Source organism: Syngnathus acus, chromosome 22 (assembly GCF_901709675.1).
Source record: "Syngnathus acus chromosome 22, fSynAcu1.2, whole genome shotgun sequence".
In the NCBI taxonomy this organism is placed as follows: domain Eukaryota; kingdom Metazoa; phylum Chordata; class Actinopteri; order Syngnathiformes; family Syngnathidae; genus Syngnathus; species Syngnathus acus.
Window position 1 is genome coordinate 7,332,632 of NC_051106.1, and position 15,080 is coordinate 7,347,711.

The window sequence follows — 15,080 nt, forward strand, 5'->3', positions numbered from 1 at the left end:
CGGGCTCTCGAAGCAGATGTTGGCGGCGGCGTGATTATCGCCACGTTGAGCGAGGAACAGAAGATGCCGGTAATTAGCCGGGCTCCCCCGGGAGGGCAGTGACACGCGGCCGCCACTCGCGGAGATCACGGGGGGCCTCGTTAAAGCGGCGGGAACCGTTAGTAATGGGGCGGCGAATAAAGGTACAAAACGGATACTTTGGACCAAAGAAAAGACATTTTTGATTTAGTTCAAACATGAACTTTTAATTCCATTTTAATTAATCGTATGTGTTATGTAATATACGCACAATGCCCGTAAATAAGACCACTTTTAAATGGGGTGGGAATATTCTGATCTTGGAACTGTCTTTATCCAGTTTTCTCTTAAGTATGGCAATCTGAGGCCAAGTTTTCATGGGAATTTAGAGCCGCCCGGTTACGGAACGGGAGTCGGAATTAGGCCGCAATCACTGCGCAAATCCTCGGGAGACTGCCAAGCCAGCTGCACATTTTTCTTTCTATCCCCAATTGGCCAAAGTTTGCCATGGCAGGAGCACTTGGACATCTAAACCGCACTTCTGAGTGTTGAGATGAAGGGATAGCTTGGTGGTGGATTTTACTATTTGCATTTGCATCAACGAATAACAAACTAAAAAGAAAAAAAGCCTTGATCAAAGACACAGTCGAGAAGCGACACATTTAAAGCAGGTCAGAAACTTTAAAAGCTGTTTTTATGCGGATTTGGTTTTATTTAAAGGCCATATTTGGCATCTGTGACATTAACGAGCATTATGAAGGAGGAGGGTGGGTGATTCATAAATATGCATGCAGATATTAGTGAGGTGTTAACAGTAAGCACCTGTCTACTTAGCCATGACAGGAAGTCTATGAGTGACTTTGGAGGCCCCCCCCCCCTCCCTCATGGAGCCACATGTGTCCCGCTTTACTTTGCGTCCTGACACTGACAACCTGCACTTGGGGAAGGAGGGGGAGGTTTGCAGGGGAGCTGTCACCCAGTCATGGTGAAAGCTCAAGGTTGCCCAATTGTATGCCTGCCTAGAAATATTGGAATATTTCTGCATTAATAATGCATTGTGGTATTGGAAACAGATTGTAGATACCAGAGCTTATTCTAAATCGAATATAAGACCAGATTCTTGCTTGAATATATTATCTGAATTTTTTTGTTAATTTTAGTAAATTAAATTTAAAACAATAAATTGAAAATTTTAAATTTATTTTAATGTTATTTATTCATATACAAATATAATTTCATATTTATTATTATTTAAATACTATGCATGTAAAATAGAACCCGATTTATATGATCCAAATAAATATAATATAGCGACTGATAACACAAACAGCTGTTCGACGTCAGGCCTTGCAGACGGCGTCGCAAACGTCGCCAGACAGATGCAGGACGTACTTGTTTACCGTCGTATTACTTCCCCTCCTGCCCTTCCCGTTGTCTACCCATCACCTGTTTGCCACTACAGAAGACAAGCAGTTTCTTGCTACTTGGAGGAAGGGGAAAAAATGGAGGGGCAAGGGTAGGAGACTTGTGTAGCGGGTCAGAACCCAACAAGCTGTGCTGGGATGCACTGTGCTGCTCACCTGTCCTGTTCTCCTCTTGGATGCCAGCGCCAGGTGGCGGCTGGGCACACGCTCGCCTAAAAATGTCAGTCCGCGCAGTGAAGTTTACTTACCAAACACGAGGACACCTGCTACCTGCCCTTGTCACCGAGGACTTCTGCCTTTTGAATAACTTTGGGGACTCTAGCCAGAAATTGATGACACGTAAAAAACATGCAAGGATTTAATTGCCTCCCGTTCGGCTGTTGCTTGATACGACAGACGGATGGTCGGACGGATGGATGGATCCACTGTGTTCTTATGTTTTTTATTTTTTCTCTCTCTCTCCAAAAGATAACAACAAACAAATCTCTCGGTATCAGACAGGACCCGTCGAGACTTGACCATGGCAGACTTACGGCTAACCTTCATGTTCAATCAATATTCCTCTTTCTTTGGAGTTGCCCGACTTTCCATCATAGCAAGATGATGAAATGGATCAAGCTTGTTGCTTTGCGTCAGTTTAGTGTGAACTTGATTGCTTTGGAAACTACAGCAACCCAAGACATTCGACTAAAGGAGCTAAGTCCCAGTCGGGGAGTTGAACCACATCTTCCCTGTGATTGGCTGAGGTTCTGTCCATCCCAACCCAAATATCAGAACTTTATGCACCTCTGTGTCGAACTCAAATTCTCACTTCAAGTTGTTTATGGGAGTAGAGTTGTGCCCACCTATCCGAGAAACCAGTCCATGGCATCCTCTCTTTGCCCAAGTCCACTGGAAGAAGTTCCAGGTCATTCATGACTGGACCAACCTGGACCAGTCATTTCCCTGATGGAGTCTCACGGCCCGTTGGCCCGGTGTTCCGATTCTCTTTCATGCTAGCAAGAAGGCCCCCCTACCCGTCTCCCGCCGGCTACTCAAATCCCAACAAAACATACCTTCAGCCTGGAAGATGGATGAACCCTGGCTGCTCTGACATAGGTCAATGACTTCCCTTCCCATGTCAAGCGAGAAGTAAACACCAGCGCGCAGGCGGCTATTCGGGTCTCGGTGTCTGGACCCGTGCACTCTGCTGTGAAGTTCAAGATCTCTATCTGAGACGAAAGAAAGACCACGAGGTACCATCCCCCTCATTTCTTACTCCCTCCTGCGCGCTCTGTCCTCTTACCTTCATTACGCATTTTTTTTGTTTATGCTTGGGCGCAACTGTGGCTGCTCCTGATGGTTTGAGGTCAGGCATGACCGGCCACGGGTTACTCTGAATAAATACACACGGACTAGCCAGGAAGGAGCGGGTAGGCTGCGCTTGCCGCCGAATCGCCCTTGATTAATCAGCTGGCAGATTCAGGGTGACTTTTTGTGTATAGTCCCCCAACCTCCCCCTCCGCACCACCACGAGCCATTCCTTCCCCCTCCGACGCCGGCGTAGGTGATGGAATCGGGTCGGCGTGGACATGGAAATTCAGGCGGCTGAGCAGATGGAGCATTTCCACCACGCGGTTTGTCGCAAACGCAATTGCAGGCAAACTACGGAAGCCACTAGCCCGGCGTGTGATCCGTAGCCGAAGTGACAGAAAGTCCTATTTCCCGGGAGCGCGGCGAACGACCACATGGCCGCTTGTCACACTAGGTGGAGCCGTGAATGAAAAGCTACACGCCGGCGAGACTGCTTGACTTTTAAATGCTTTTAGTGACACTGCACACTCCAGTCGAGCTTTAGTTTCGCAGCAGGCTGCAATAGTTTCTCTCGTCGCCCTCCTCGATCCGGCTTCCATCTCAGGCTTCTGCCCCCCATCATCATCTCCACCTTAGTGACGATGCTGCACTCTCACCTGTCAGCTCCACTCAAGCATGGATCAGTAGAGCCTCAGCTGGACCATGCAGACCTTCCTCACAACCCTTGACCCCTTCTGGCTCCACCATCTCGAGCCCCTCACCCCCAACCCCTCGCACCACCTCATTTGCCTCCCTGGGCCTCCCCTTCAGGCTCTGCCGTCCCAACATCCTGCCCCCTTTCCCCACCAGCCTCCGCCTCCCCGCTCCTCACGCAGGCGTCCAAGCAGCCTGGCCTTCACCCGCCCCGGCCGGCACTTCCCTCACCCTCAGCGTGAGCGGACCTATCCTAAGGCAAGGTGTGCCCCCATGTGGCCCGCCTGTCCAGAATACAGGTTGCCCCGCTCTGATCGCCGCGATAGACTCCTCGGCAAACCTGCTGCCCTGAGGGGAAGCAGGGGGAGAGAAGAAAAAGAGACGTGCCGAGAGCATGTATCGAGCAGACAGCGGTTGATGAGACGGTAGAAGAAGAGGGGGGAAAAATAAAACAGCCGAGATGGGGATGAAGTTTTGCCTCAAGGCAGGGATGAGGCGATGAGTACCCCTCAAAAACAAGAAGGCAGTTGGAGACCACCACAGGCACTTCTGGAGGAAAGAACATGGGGGCATTTCAGGTGTTTGTCAAACACTAAGAGGTGTCTTCCTCTCAGTGACCAGCTGACCTCTTCATTCATTTTCCCTTGTTCATTTTAATCCTATTAAACAAAAGAATCACCCCGAGTATCCCAAACTTAATTACCAACTCCCCAACCTTGTGTCCGTTACCGATTCTCCAGTCCGACGGATTCCACACCTTGCCAGACATCAGTCCAACTGGTGACAAAAGCAGCTGGATCGTACTTGCAAAGAGCGTCCGAGTTTCAAGCGTCATTAAGTCTTCAGCCGCTGTGTCTCGCGCTGAGATTGCCCAGCTGTCAGCCAGCGTAGCACTTCCCGGTTGCAGACATTGTAATCAGCCCCTCAATAATCACACTCCCAGAAAATGGAAAGCGCCGGGGGCCCACGCCGTGGAGCTCTAATGCGGGTGCGGCACGGGCAGATGGAGGCTCCCATTAAACGTACGCCATCTCCAAGCAGAAGAGGAAGACATTAGGGGGATGTAGGCAGGCTTTGTGGACATTTAGTGTCAGTGCAGGAAATTGATTCTAGATTTGGCTTGATAGCGTTTGAGGCCCAACACATGTTGCTTGATGACCAAAAGGCGTTATTAACTAGGCCATAATGTAAACGCACCAAAGTGAAAAGGTTCTGGGGTTTTTGTCGTTTACAATAATAAATATCAGCGCTGCCCCTTTTTGTCCTCTAGAGGGCGTCCAAATAAACGGCCAAAATAAACGAAAGCACGTCAAGCATTTCCCTCCCGAGCTCCGTCATGACACGCACGTCTTGCCGCTAATTTATCACACGTTAATGGCGGAGACGTGCGAGTGGACAAATAACGACGTGTCAGTCAGAGAGACCGAGACTGTGTAATGAGGCCAGCCGCAAAAATGGATGTGACATTGTTTGCACCACTAGCGGGTCAGACTGTGTGCACTTTCTAATCAGAGCTTAATTTCAAAAAAGCCTTTGTTACAAACTGTAAATCATCCCCCGGGCGAGTCTTTGCCCCCCTACTGTGATTGTCCCATGTCTGGATCATAAATCTCCCTATGAAGAGCCATTAGCAAAAAAAAAAAAAAAAGTCTGGCAATAGACATTTGACAAAGAGAGGATGTCCACATTCTGCATTAAGACACTCGTGTTTCATGTAGGAGTGGACATTTTCACATTGTATCAAAAAATAATAGTAATAAACGCACAGGCTAACATTAGCTTTGCATGTTGCTATTTTCTCAACTAATTTTAATTTCGTGTTTCCTTCATGGCAATTGTAAGAAGCCTCGGTTATTGTCAGATTTTTGTAGTTTGTCCCTGAAAACGTTCCACCATATTCCAACAGAGTCTCACTATTTTCCTCATGTTAGCTTCCAGCAATCTTTTATTTTTTTTTGCTGCAGTCATCTTTTCCTCTCACATTCATTCACATCTTTTTAATAGATATAAGAAATTCACAACCATCTCTGAAGTGGACAGTAATATTATCTTTAATATAGTCATCATTGCCAAAAAAAAAAAAAAAAAAAAAAACATTCATGCCCTGTCTTTAAGAGCATCGAGCCAATGTAGGCGAATTTATGGTCTATAAGTGCTCCTTATTATTTCTATAAATCTTAAAAGAGCTCGGTAACAGAAGTATAAATGACCTTAACCACTTCATTAAATCTAATTAAAATGAATTGACATTAACAGCCATCATTTCCGGACCTTTCTTTTTAATTTTTTTATTTTTCCCCACCAACGATCGGAGATTAGCTTCAGCCGCGCCGAATAGCAGAGAATGTTAAATACATATTGCATACAGTATTGCAGAGTTAATGGGACAGATAATTGACAGTGAACCATAGGAGGTTAATAATAGAAGCTCAATTGACTCCGATCAATTTGTCACTCTGAACACGATGGTCTTAATATCCCCTCCGTGTGCCGAGAGCAGCCGAGCTCGGTTTGAGGCTTTTGAATAAGTTGAAAATATGACACAAATTGTTCTAATGTTGAATTTGATGTTTCCTCAACGGCGCCATGTTTTACGACGCTGTGTTTGCGCGGGTGGTTTTCTTTAAATACTGCCCGTGTAGTAATATGACAGGTCAGCCACTGTCCCAGGCCCTCTGGCACCCCGTACAACCGGGCTGTTTATAGATTGTGTTTCACCGTCTTCCTTCTAAACAATTAGCCAGCTCGCCAGAAGGAAACCTGTCCTCAGATCCGAGCCGACGACGGGTCGGCCGGCCGGCGCAGACAGGATGAACGTAGGTAAACACTGTCGCATCCACGTACTTCACATGAGAGAAGTGACCCCGCAGACGCTTCTCATGACGCCATTCCATCGCTTACGCCGTTACTGTCAAAAGGATCCCTGTTGTTTTATGCCCTCGTAATTTAGAACGACGGAAAATGGCGTGCGCCCGCGTTGGCCCTTTTCCACGCGTCACTCAAGACCGATTGATGAAAGCTCGGCTTTGAATATTAATCAAGGCAATTATTGTAAGTGTTTTGCGCTGACATCATCGAGTGCAATATGGCCCATGGTAGATTTACGTCAGCATTTTTTTTTTTCCAAAATTAGAATTTCACAGTAAATGAAGCAAAGTTCACTTTTGTTTTATTGGGCTGTAGGTTTTCCCCATCCCTGATGGAAATCTATTGTGTCGGCCCGCTGTGTGATTACACGCCGAGCTTTTTAGTTTCAACAGGAAACCGAAGGACCGCGAACATAAATTGTCAAGAGATTCACAGGCCAGCAGGCTAAAAATATGAGTCAAGTGCAGAGATGTTGGCGCTCGCTTTGTCCTGAAACAGGAAGCGGCAGAGCCCAGGCTCTTAAATAATGCTCTGCGAGCGTGGAAATACTTTCTTTTTTTTCTAAGTAGACAAATCTACTCTACCAAATGTTACATGGAAACTGACATGTGTTCACTCCCACGGTGTTGGGTGCATTATCCTGAATTCCAACCCTGTTGCAAACCAAAACAGCAGCACCAACTTTTTTGACAGATAATACTTTTTTTCCTCCTAATCTGCTTTTCACATACAGTAAATGTCTGCTCTCCCCAAATTTAAGATGTTATAAACACTCTCAAGACGTCGCGGGGTCTTTAGGGTCTCTTCCGTCTCAGTTCTTCTGGGCAGCGGTCCAATCGGCTGACAAGTCTGCTGCCCTGACCCTGAACCCTGAACGCGAGGGGTGAGCCAAGGGTCTGAGACTGAGGGTGGGTGGTGCGGAGTTCTCGAGGGTCAGGTGGTGGGGGGAGAAGACGGCGAGCGACGGCTATTAAACACAACAGAGAAAGGAGGGCCCGTCAGGATGTGTCTTTTATAGCCTGGCTGGCACTTGAAGGCATCGCGGGCCACTCTGTCAGATGAGAGGCCAGCAGATGAATCCTGTAAGGGTGGAAATGATGGACTCGTCGTTATTTTTTTTTATTTTTTACAAGGTGATGGGGAAGGTGAGCGGCGGGTCAGGGTCTCCATGTTCCATTCCACTCTGTTTTTATTTTTCCAGTCTGACTGTAAGTCTGTTAACTCTATCGCATCGCACATGGTAGCCATGAACACGTGTAACCAATTGAATGGAGATCAGGACAGTAATTGTTCATTTTAAGAAATAGGAGGAAGTCGTATTTTGACAGGCAATTGTCAAATAAAGTAAATTATTTAAAAAAAAAAAAAAAAAAAGAAGAAGAAACGGCAACACATACTGTATTGAATAAATAATTAGAAAAGCAGTATTGTACGTGTCCATTATAAGAAATATTAAAGCAGGAATAAATATTCAATATTATAAATAAAACATACAAAATCTTTAAAAATATTAAAATAAATAAAAAAATAAAATGAAATATTAATTAATCCGTATGCTTAAAACTTGTGACATTTGCGTGAAAACTGCAATACTGCAACACGTATTTTGGCCACACCACCCCAGCAGGTCACCCCCTTACTGAACTGTGACAACAGCTCACTAAATCACTGTCTTTTAGAGCTGCCCCCCTTCATTTTTATTTACTTTAATCACCAAGCTCCAGTAAGTATTGGAGTATTGGGCCCGATGCGTGAAATCCTTCTCGTAAAAGCTGAAGCTGGGTCTGCTGATGGTGAGACTCTATCTGGTGGGGGGGGTGGTGACAAGCAATCGCTCAGGTCCAACAGGTTGCAGGTCATAAATTTAAGGTCATCTCCCGTGTGGCTGTAGGACGAGGCCTTGGATTTTGTTTGTTATTTACGGTTAGTCACCGCGTTAGAAATGAACCATCAGAGGCCGGCCGTTCTTTCCCACTTCCAGATAAACACATGCTGACATGACTCAAGTCAGACTCAAGTTAACACTTTTAGGACTTAAGACTTGCTTGGCTAAAACTTTTGTAAAAATGCTATGATTTGAAGAATTAAAAAAGGGACTTCAACTTGTTTTAAAGCCACTTCCATTTATTTACTTCATTTTAGCCTGCTAGCTTGATGCTAAGACATATCGTGCCGTAGAAGGACTAAAAACGAAAGGAATAGCCCCTTTCCGAGCAAGTGTTGACATTGGACGCCAAGTCAGAGCAAGACGTCCCGACTCCAAAACCACAAGACGAACTGCAGACGTTTGAGCTCGCAGCGCCCTGGCGTCGATTCTGACGGTCTGGCTGACCTGGCGCAGGTGACGTCGCGCCGCAAGAGGGAAACGAAAACCGCAGATGAGAAGATGGAGAGATGAAAGGACACGTAGAAGCGGGTAATGGATTCATGTGGAAAAAGGGAGTTGCATCATGACTCGAGAGATGGCGCTTTGTTTTTCTTTCTAATATTTGTAGGCAAGTTCGAGGCTATTCCAAATGTTCCTCCCGTTGGAAATAATGGAAATATAAATAATCTGTTCATGGATCAAACTATTTGGTGGTGGCGGCTTTGAATCCAAGTGACATCATTTAAATATGGAAATCCAAACATGGGGCCTTGTGATACACTCAACGCATCAACAAACCACAAATACACACACACACACTCTGTAGAGATATGGGAGCTCGTTTTTGCCAAGCCAACTTGGCAGCCGGCGGACTTTTGCGGTCCAAGAAAAGCAAGGCGCAGCCACGAGAGGGTTGAGGCTTTTGTGTTTGCCGAGTGTCACACTTGATCACCAGGGAAAGCCATAACAGGCCCGGGAGGATCTTTGAACCTCTGTGTGTATGTGCGTGTGTGTGTGTGTGTTTGGGGGAGTTGGCAAACTCTGATGTCAGCTCCAATATTCTGATTGCAAGATCTACAGTAATACCCGATTGGGAATACATTTGGTGGCTGTCGTTGGGAGAGCAAACTAATTAGGGCGCACTCGTTTACCAACACTTTGTTATATATACCTCCCAAATTGATGGAATGAGATTGCAAAAAAATGATTCATTTATGACCCAACTTTTGAGCTGTTCACTTGACCCCAAAAATTATGAGCCAGCTCGAATTGTTTTGGATTAATCTGGGGGGTCTTGTGCAATTGTTTTACGTTTGTGGTTTTGTTGGTTGGATATGTGCGTATCTTAAAACGTCTTGGCAAAAAAGGCTGCATGACAGAAGCGAGCGTCTCTGCGAGCCATTAGTGTAAGATCCCGTATCAGCCTTTGGCTCAGGTGACGGCCGTGCGTGCAGTTTGCGTTGGCAGCGTGATAATTATCCAGACGGGGGCCTACTTTCACGGACCACATCCTTTTTGGCTGCAGCTTCACAGCAGCGAGCCTGTAATTTGGGGTGTCCGGGATGTTGGAAGAGAGGCCAGAAGATTTCACATCAAGGACAAGCGTTTGAGGAAATTACATTTGTAGGAAAGGATTTTTGCCTGGCCTGGACCCTGGAAAGTCATCTTTAACGGATAAGGAAATTATCGCTTTAGAGAGCGACTATGAAACTTGAAGAGTTCCGGGGGACATTTTGGTTACTCTGTTTTGTTTGCATTGAGTTCTATGAGAAAATGAAAACCGTCCTTGTAAATCCATGTCAATATACAGTAACTGGCCACAATTTTGGAACTAGCAGTCTTTCCCACACGCACACTTGACAGAAAAGGGAAAAACCTTTGGGTACATAAAATGGAATTGTGGTGAACTGAATATCCAAATTAACATTTGATCCTTACTATATGATTTTACACCATTATTATAATAATACCCTTGTTATTTTTACTTTCTATTATGTATTTTTTGTATTTTAAATTTTTGTAAATATGACGCAAACATTCATAAACTATCATACTTATTATTATTATCATTATTATTATTATACAAAGGAAAGGACTGCACATGTCTCATGCCGGATGGACTTTTTCCCAAATGCCAATTAGCCCTAAAATTGTATAGCGTGTAATTTAATTTGGCTGGCGTAATAATGTTTTGTTTGCTTGCTTCATTTTCCATTATGCAAATGGACCAATATTTGAAATACACTACTGTATCCCCCTAGATTAAATAGAAGCCAAATCTGTCCGGTTTATCTTAATGTAATCATAAATATACAAGAAGGACTGATTCAGCATTGCGTTACTTATCTAATTCCTGATTTAAATGGTGAAATAATAGTTAGCTAAAGAAGGCGGGGGGTGGGGGGGGGGGTCTTTTGAGGCGAAACATTAATCATCCGCGTATGTGAAAGCGGTTTACAAGCCAAATGGAAAGACGACGTAGGAGCCAAGTCTTCATGGGGGCACTGAGACAAAAACACTGTTGAAGACCATTTGGATCCAAAAGGCCTTTTGACTTGATTTCACGTTGTCTCACATTTCCAATCAAGGAGCGATTAGCCTCCGACATTAATGGGCCTACTAATCCGTTTAAGCCTCTCGTGATAACAGTTAATTGTGTGTAAAAATGTGTACAGATCCCCCCGTTTGGGTTGTTTACTAACTGATTTGGATGCGGTTAGGCCCTAAAGAGGTATCATTATGTTGATGGTTCTGGAGCAAAATGAGCCCCTGATGGAGGCAACGTCAATGAGGGGAGTTAACAACACCCGGGCAAATGTAATACAACTCCAAGATAACATTTGGTTGTCATTAAACATCATGCGGCTTCATTCATATTATTTTTCAGGGCTATTTGTTTGCATTTTGAAACAGTTTTCCCCCCCACTGGAAATGGTGGAAATGAAGCGTAACAGCATCATTATAAAACATTTAGCAACTGTAAATTATATGGCAGGTAAAATTGATCAAATAGAAGGGTAACGTTTTCTTACAATTACCCAAAATTTGTTTTAAAAAAAATCAGCTTTATGATGAAAGAATTAATGCATAAAATACTAACGTAAACAAAATTTTAATCTTCATTTTTTAACTTTTTTTTTAATATTATTCTCGCACAAGTGTAAAAACTCAAGTGTACATGTGTTTACATAAAAGCCAAAGAAAATTTTAAATAGATATATATTTGATCATTTCCGGCTCATTTTTTTCTATTGATGAAAATAGAAAAGAAAGCATGATGATACCTGTGTCGTGTTTCAAAACAGTGCGTGTGTGTGCATGCCTGTTTTTGAATTGAGGCCACCAGAGAGTGCAACCTTGGCCGGCCTGTTTGTTGTGACACTCAATTTATTGTGCGGTGATTTGAGGCGCGGCTTCTTATTACAAAACTTTTTGTGTCCTTGCGCGACAGAAATTAGCTGCGGCGGGCGTGTGTAAATCACCTGTCCTATGCACAGGCTCTTTTAAGAAAAAAAGGGCCTAGGGTGTCATTTGACGCCTCGCCGCCGCTCTTTCATATTTATGCGTCTCATATTCACAACCATCGGGCTATCTATCAACACTTTTTTTTTTTTTTTTTATCCCCGTTGCACCAACAATGCGGACATAAACTGTTTTTTTTTTTTAAAACGTCAGCAAAAAAATGCTAGCGCAAGTGAAATCGGAGCCTCTTTATTTGTCTGTGTAATAAACTGTATAAATTAAAACCAATAAGCGGGGACATTTTACATTTGCTGGCATCCTAGGGGGGCTTTCCTGAATATTGCCATAAAGGACATGGGGAAAGGGGGGTGCTGTTTTATGAAATACAAGTGACAAAGTAGCAACAATATCGCGGCTCAAATAATGAAAACTGAAGGACGACCAAAACCCAAGAGAGTATATCACCAAAATAAGGTCATTATTCAAACACGTGTCACATGAGCGATGCTTACTCGAGTCAAGTCATGAAAGGCTTTGCACACAATTTTAGGTGTCCAAGGGCTAAAAGGAAATTGTTACCTGTCAAGCACCGTGGCTACAAAAATACATCTGACTTTTGGGAGTTTGTGTTCTTATTGGAGCCTACCAGACAATATAAACACTGTGCATAATGAAAGGCTTCACAAGAGACTTGAGTCAATTGAGAAAATACATTGTTGCGCTAAACTGTACTTTTGGGGACTCCGTATTGACTTATTGTTATGAAAAGGGATTCAGTCAAATTCTGCTCATGCACATCATGTAGATCTTGCCCCATATTCGTAAGTTGGAAAGTCAAAAAAAGTACAAGAGAATGTAGTTAAAAGCGCGAGGGTGAGGAGGTGCCTTTCTCCATTTTGTATACTCAAACAGAATGCATTGCCTTTGGCCCGCTTAGGGGCAGAAGGTGAGCAGCGCACACGAAAGCACCAGCAATTATTCGTCTCTGGCACAACAACAGAGTGCAAAAAGAGCATCAAAGGCTTTTCCTCCGAGCGAAAAAGCGCTCTCTCAGAGGAGAAACGTGCAACCTATGTATGTGTGCAAATACTAGCGCATGGACTTTTGGGGTCTCCCTGGAGAAAGGTGAGGCAGAGGATGTGTGTCAGTGTGAAGCCATGTTGACTAAGATATGTGTGTGCATTGGTGCTCTAAATAATGCGACGCGGCCGTCCCCATAGTCCATTGAATCCTTCAAAAATCAACAGGCATTGCCTTAACTGAGTTATTTTCCACTAAGACAGGATTTTATTGGTTTACATTGTAATGTTATTGTAGCTATTCTTTTTTTTTAATTAAAAGGTAGAATGTTCTAAAATATTACTGTCATTTTTTAATTTAAATTGTATTGATTTCACGTTACAGTGACAAGAGAGAAAGGGAGAGAGAGTGAGAGAGAGTGTGGAATGCTTTACTCATGTATTTCCATCAGGCACATTCTTGGGCACCATGGTATGTCAGTTGGGTCCTTTCAACCCGGAAATATTGTCACGTGTACTTGTAAACAGACAAGCTCGAGCCTACCGACACCGGCTTACTGTGTTTACCTTTTAAATTAATACCCAAAGTGACTCTGAAGATGAAAGTAGTCGCTTTAATAAGGTAAATGTCATCTCACCGCTCTTTTTAATGTTACCAAATGTCGTTTTGAAAGAAGCAGAATATATTACATTTCAGCTGTGTTATTGTCACGGTAGGAAGTAACGGAATACTCGTGACTGTACTTAAAGTATCTCAAATACAGAGCGCGTTTAGGCACCATAAATAGAACTTATTACAAACTAACGTGAGCTATTATAACACACGCATATTGTATTTACATAGTATGTTTATTATGTCATGGTTGCAGTGGGGGCAAAGACAGCTGTTACAACATGATGCAGTGTGTGGCTGCCGGGCATCACATTGTAGCTCTGGCCAACCTACGCCCTGCACACAAAGGTGAGGATGCTTTGGATTTCTTGTTGTGCTTTGTAGTGGTGTTGAAGTCTAAACATGATGTTTGTTGCCTTATTTGGCTGCGTAAGTGGGGCAAAGCATTAGGAAAATCTCTAAGTCTCTATTAGTTATGCGGGTTCGCCAAATGTTAAGTCCAGCAAGCTTAGAACTTTTAAGGAATGCAAAAAATGGTACACCTTGTGCAAGCGATGTCTTGATCTTCTCACGTAACCCCCCAGATGAGTTGGACAGTTACATGTACCAAACAGTGGGCCACCAGGCCATAGAACTGTACGCCGAGGCCATGGACTTGCCCCTTTACCGACGCACTATCCAGGGCTCCAGCTTGAACACTGGCAGAGACTATCAGGAGACGGAGGGGGATGAGGTGGAGGATCTTTATCAGCTGCTAAGCCTTGTCAAGGTAACTTCGTGCCTCCACTGTTTTGGAACTTTTTTTTGTCTTTTTAAAACATACTCCGTACTGTGTTTCCAGAATATAGACGCCGAATGATTATTTTCTCGGCTTCAGATTGGGTTTGGCTCAATCAAGGTTGAAGCCTTTGCTGTCGCTGTGTTGTATTTTTATGGAGCAAAATTTGCCAACTTTTTGACAGTGAACAGAAAGTTTCACGGCACACCAAACTCGCGTAACTCTTCCAGTTCCAAAGCATGTCAGCTGGCTGACGTTCGGTCCTCTGGCCGCTCTTCGCGCTTGCCGAGCTCTCCGGGCGCCACTAAACTTCTCCGGTCGGCTAAGGTTCACGACACATGTCACGCCGCTGAGATGTTTTACAAGTCCTCTTCTTTGGATTCTTATTCACTTAGTAGCCCATTAGTGCCGTCTCAGAGGGGCCTTACTTGTCTGATTCCATCTGGCCCGCTCAACGGCCGCGGTACTTTTTGCACATGTTGTAAAGTGCTGCTAAACTGCACGGCAGATGACAAACTCATGTCGTTGCTCTCAATCTGTCGTACTTGGTACGTCACTCTCAAAACGCCGTCTTGGATAATTAAAGGTTTATGTTTTATACACAAAGTTAGGAGTTGAAGCCAAGCTATTCCTATTCTTCCTTTTAAAGCCACACACATTAAAAGTCACAGATACTAGTGTGAAAGTGCTGCATAAATAAAGTTGAATAATGACTTATGCAGGTATACATTAGTGTAGATTGTACCCAGAGGGGCCCCCAGATGAACTCCTACTGTACCCCTTTTTCTGACAGCATTGTACACATGTTTCTGGTATGTGGTATGATACCCCTCCCCTGTGTTCAGGCCTCTATAATTGCCAAAGACTGCTAATTTCCCAATGTCCAAGGCTTCTCAGCGCTGACCCCCTCAGTCACACAGGCCATAGATCACGGCGGTTGCAGTCCCTCGTGGGCTCCCAGACCTCCAGTGATTCCCTCGTTTAGCCCTCGCGCCGTCATCGGCAGACCCGCGATCATAAACAACAGGCTTCCTCTCGCTCTCCG

General features: G+C 44.4%; 1 protein-coding gene across 6 annotated transcripts in view; it reads left to right on the forward strand.

Moving 5' to 3' along the window:
- Positions 1 to 15,080, forward strand: part of dph6 (diphthamine biosynthesis 6) — a 95,603-nt gene that overhangs the window by 46,706 nt on the left and 33,817 nt on the right. For 4 of the 6 annotated variants that reach the window (XM_037241022.1, XM_037241021.1, XM_037241019.1 and 1 more), the window contains 2 exons: positions 13,514 to 13,605; positions 13,842 to 14,026. In XM_037241022.1, coding sequence (XP_037096917.1) covers positions 13,514 to 13,605; positions 13,842 to 14,026 — 277 coding nt within the window. Of the gene's footprint in view, positions 1 to 13,131; positions 13,267 to 13,488; positions 13,606 to 13,841; positions 14,027 to 15,080 lie in introns of those variants that run through there. The other 2 variants (XM_037241023.1, XM_037241024.1) reach the window with 2 other exon arrangements.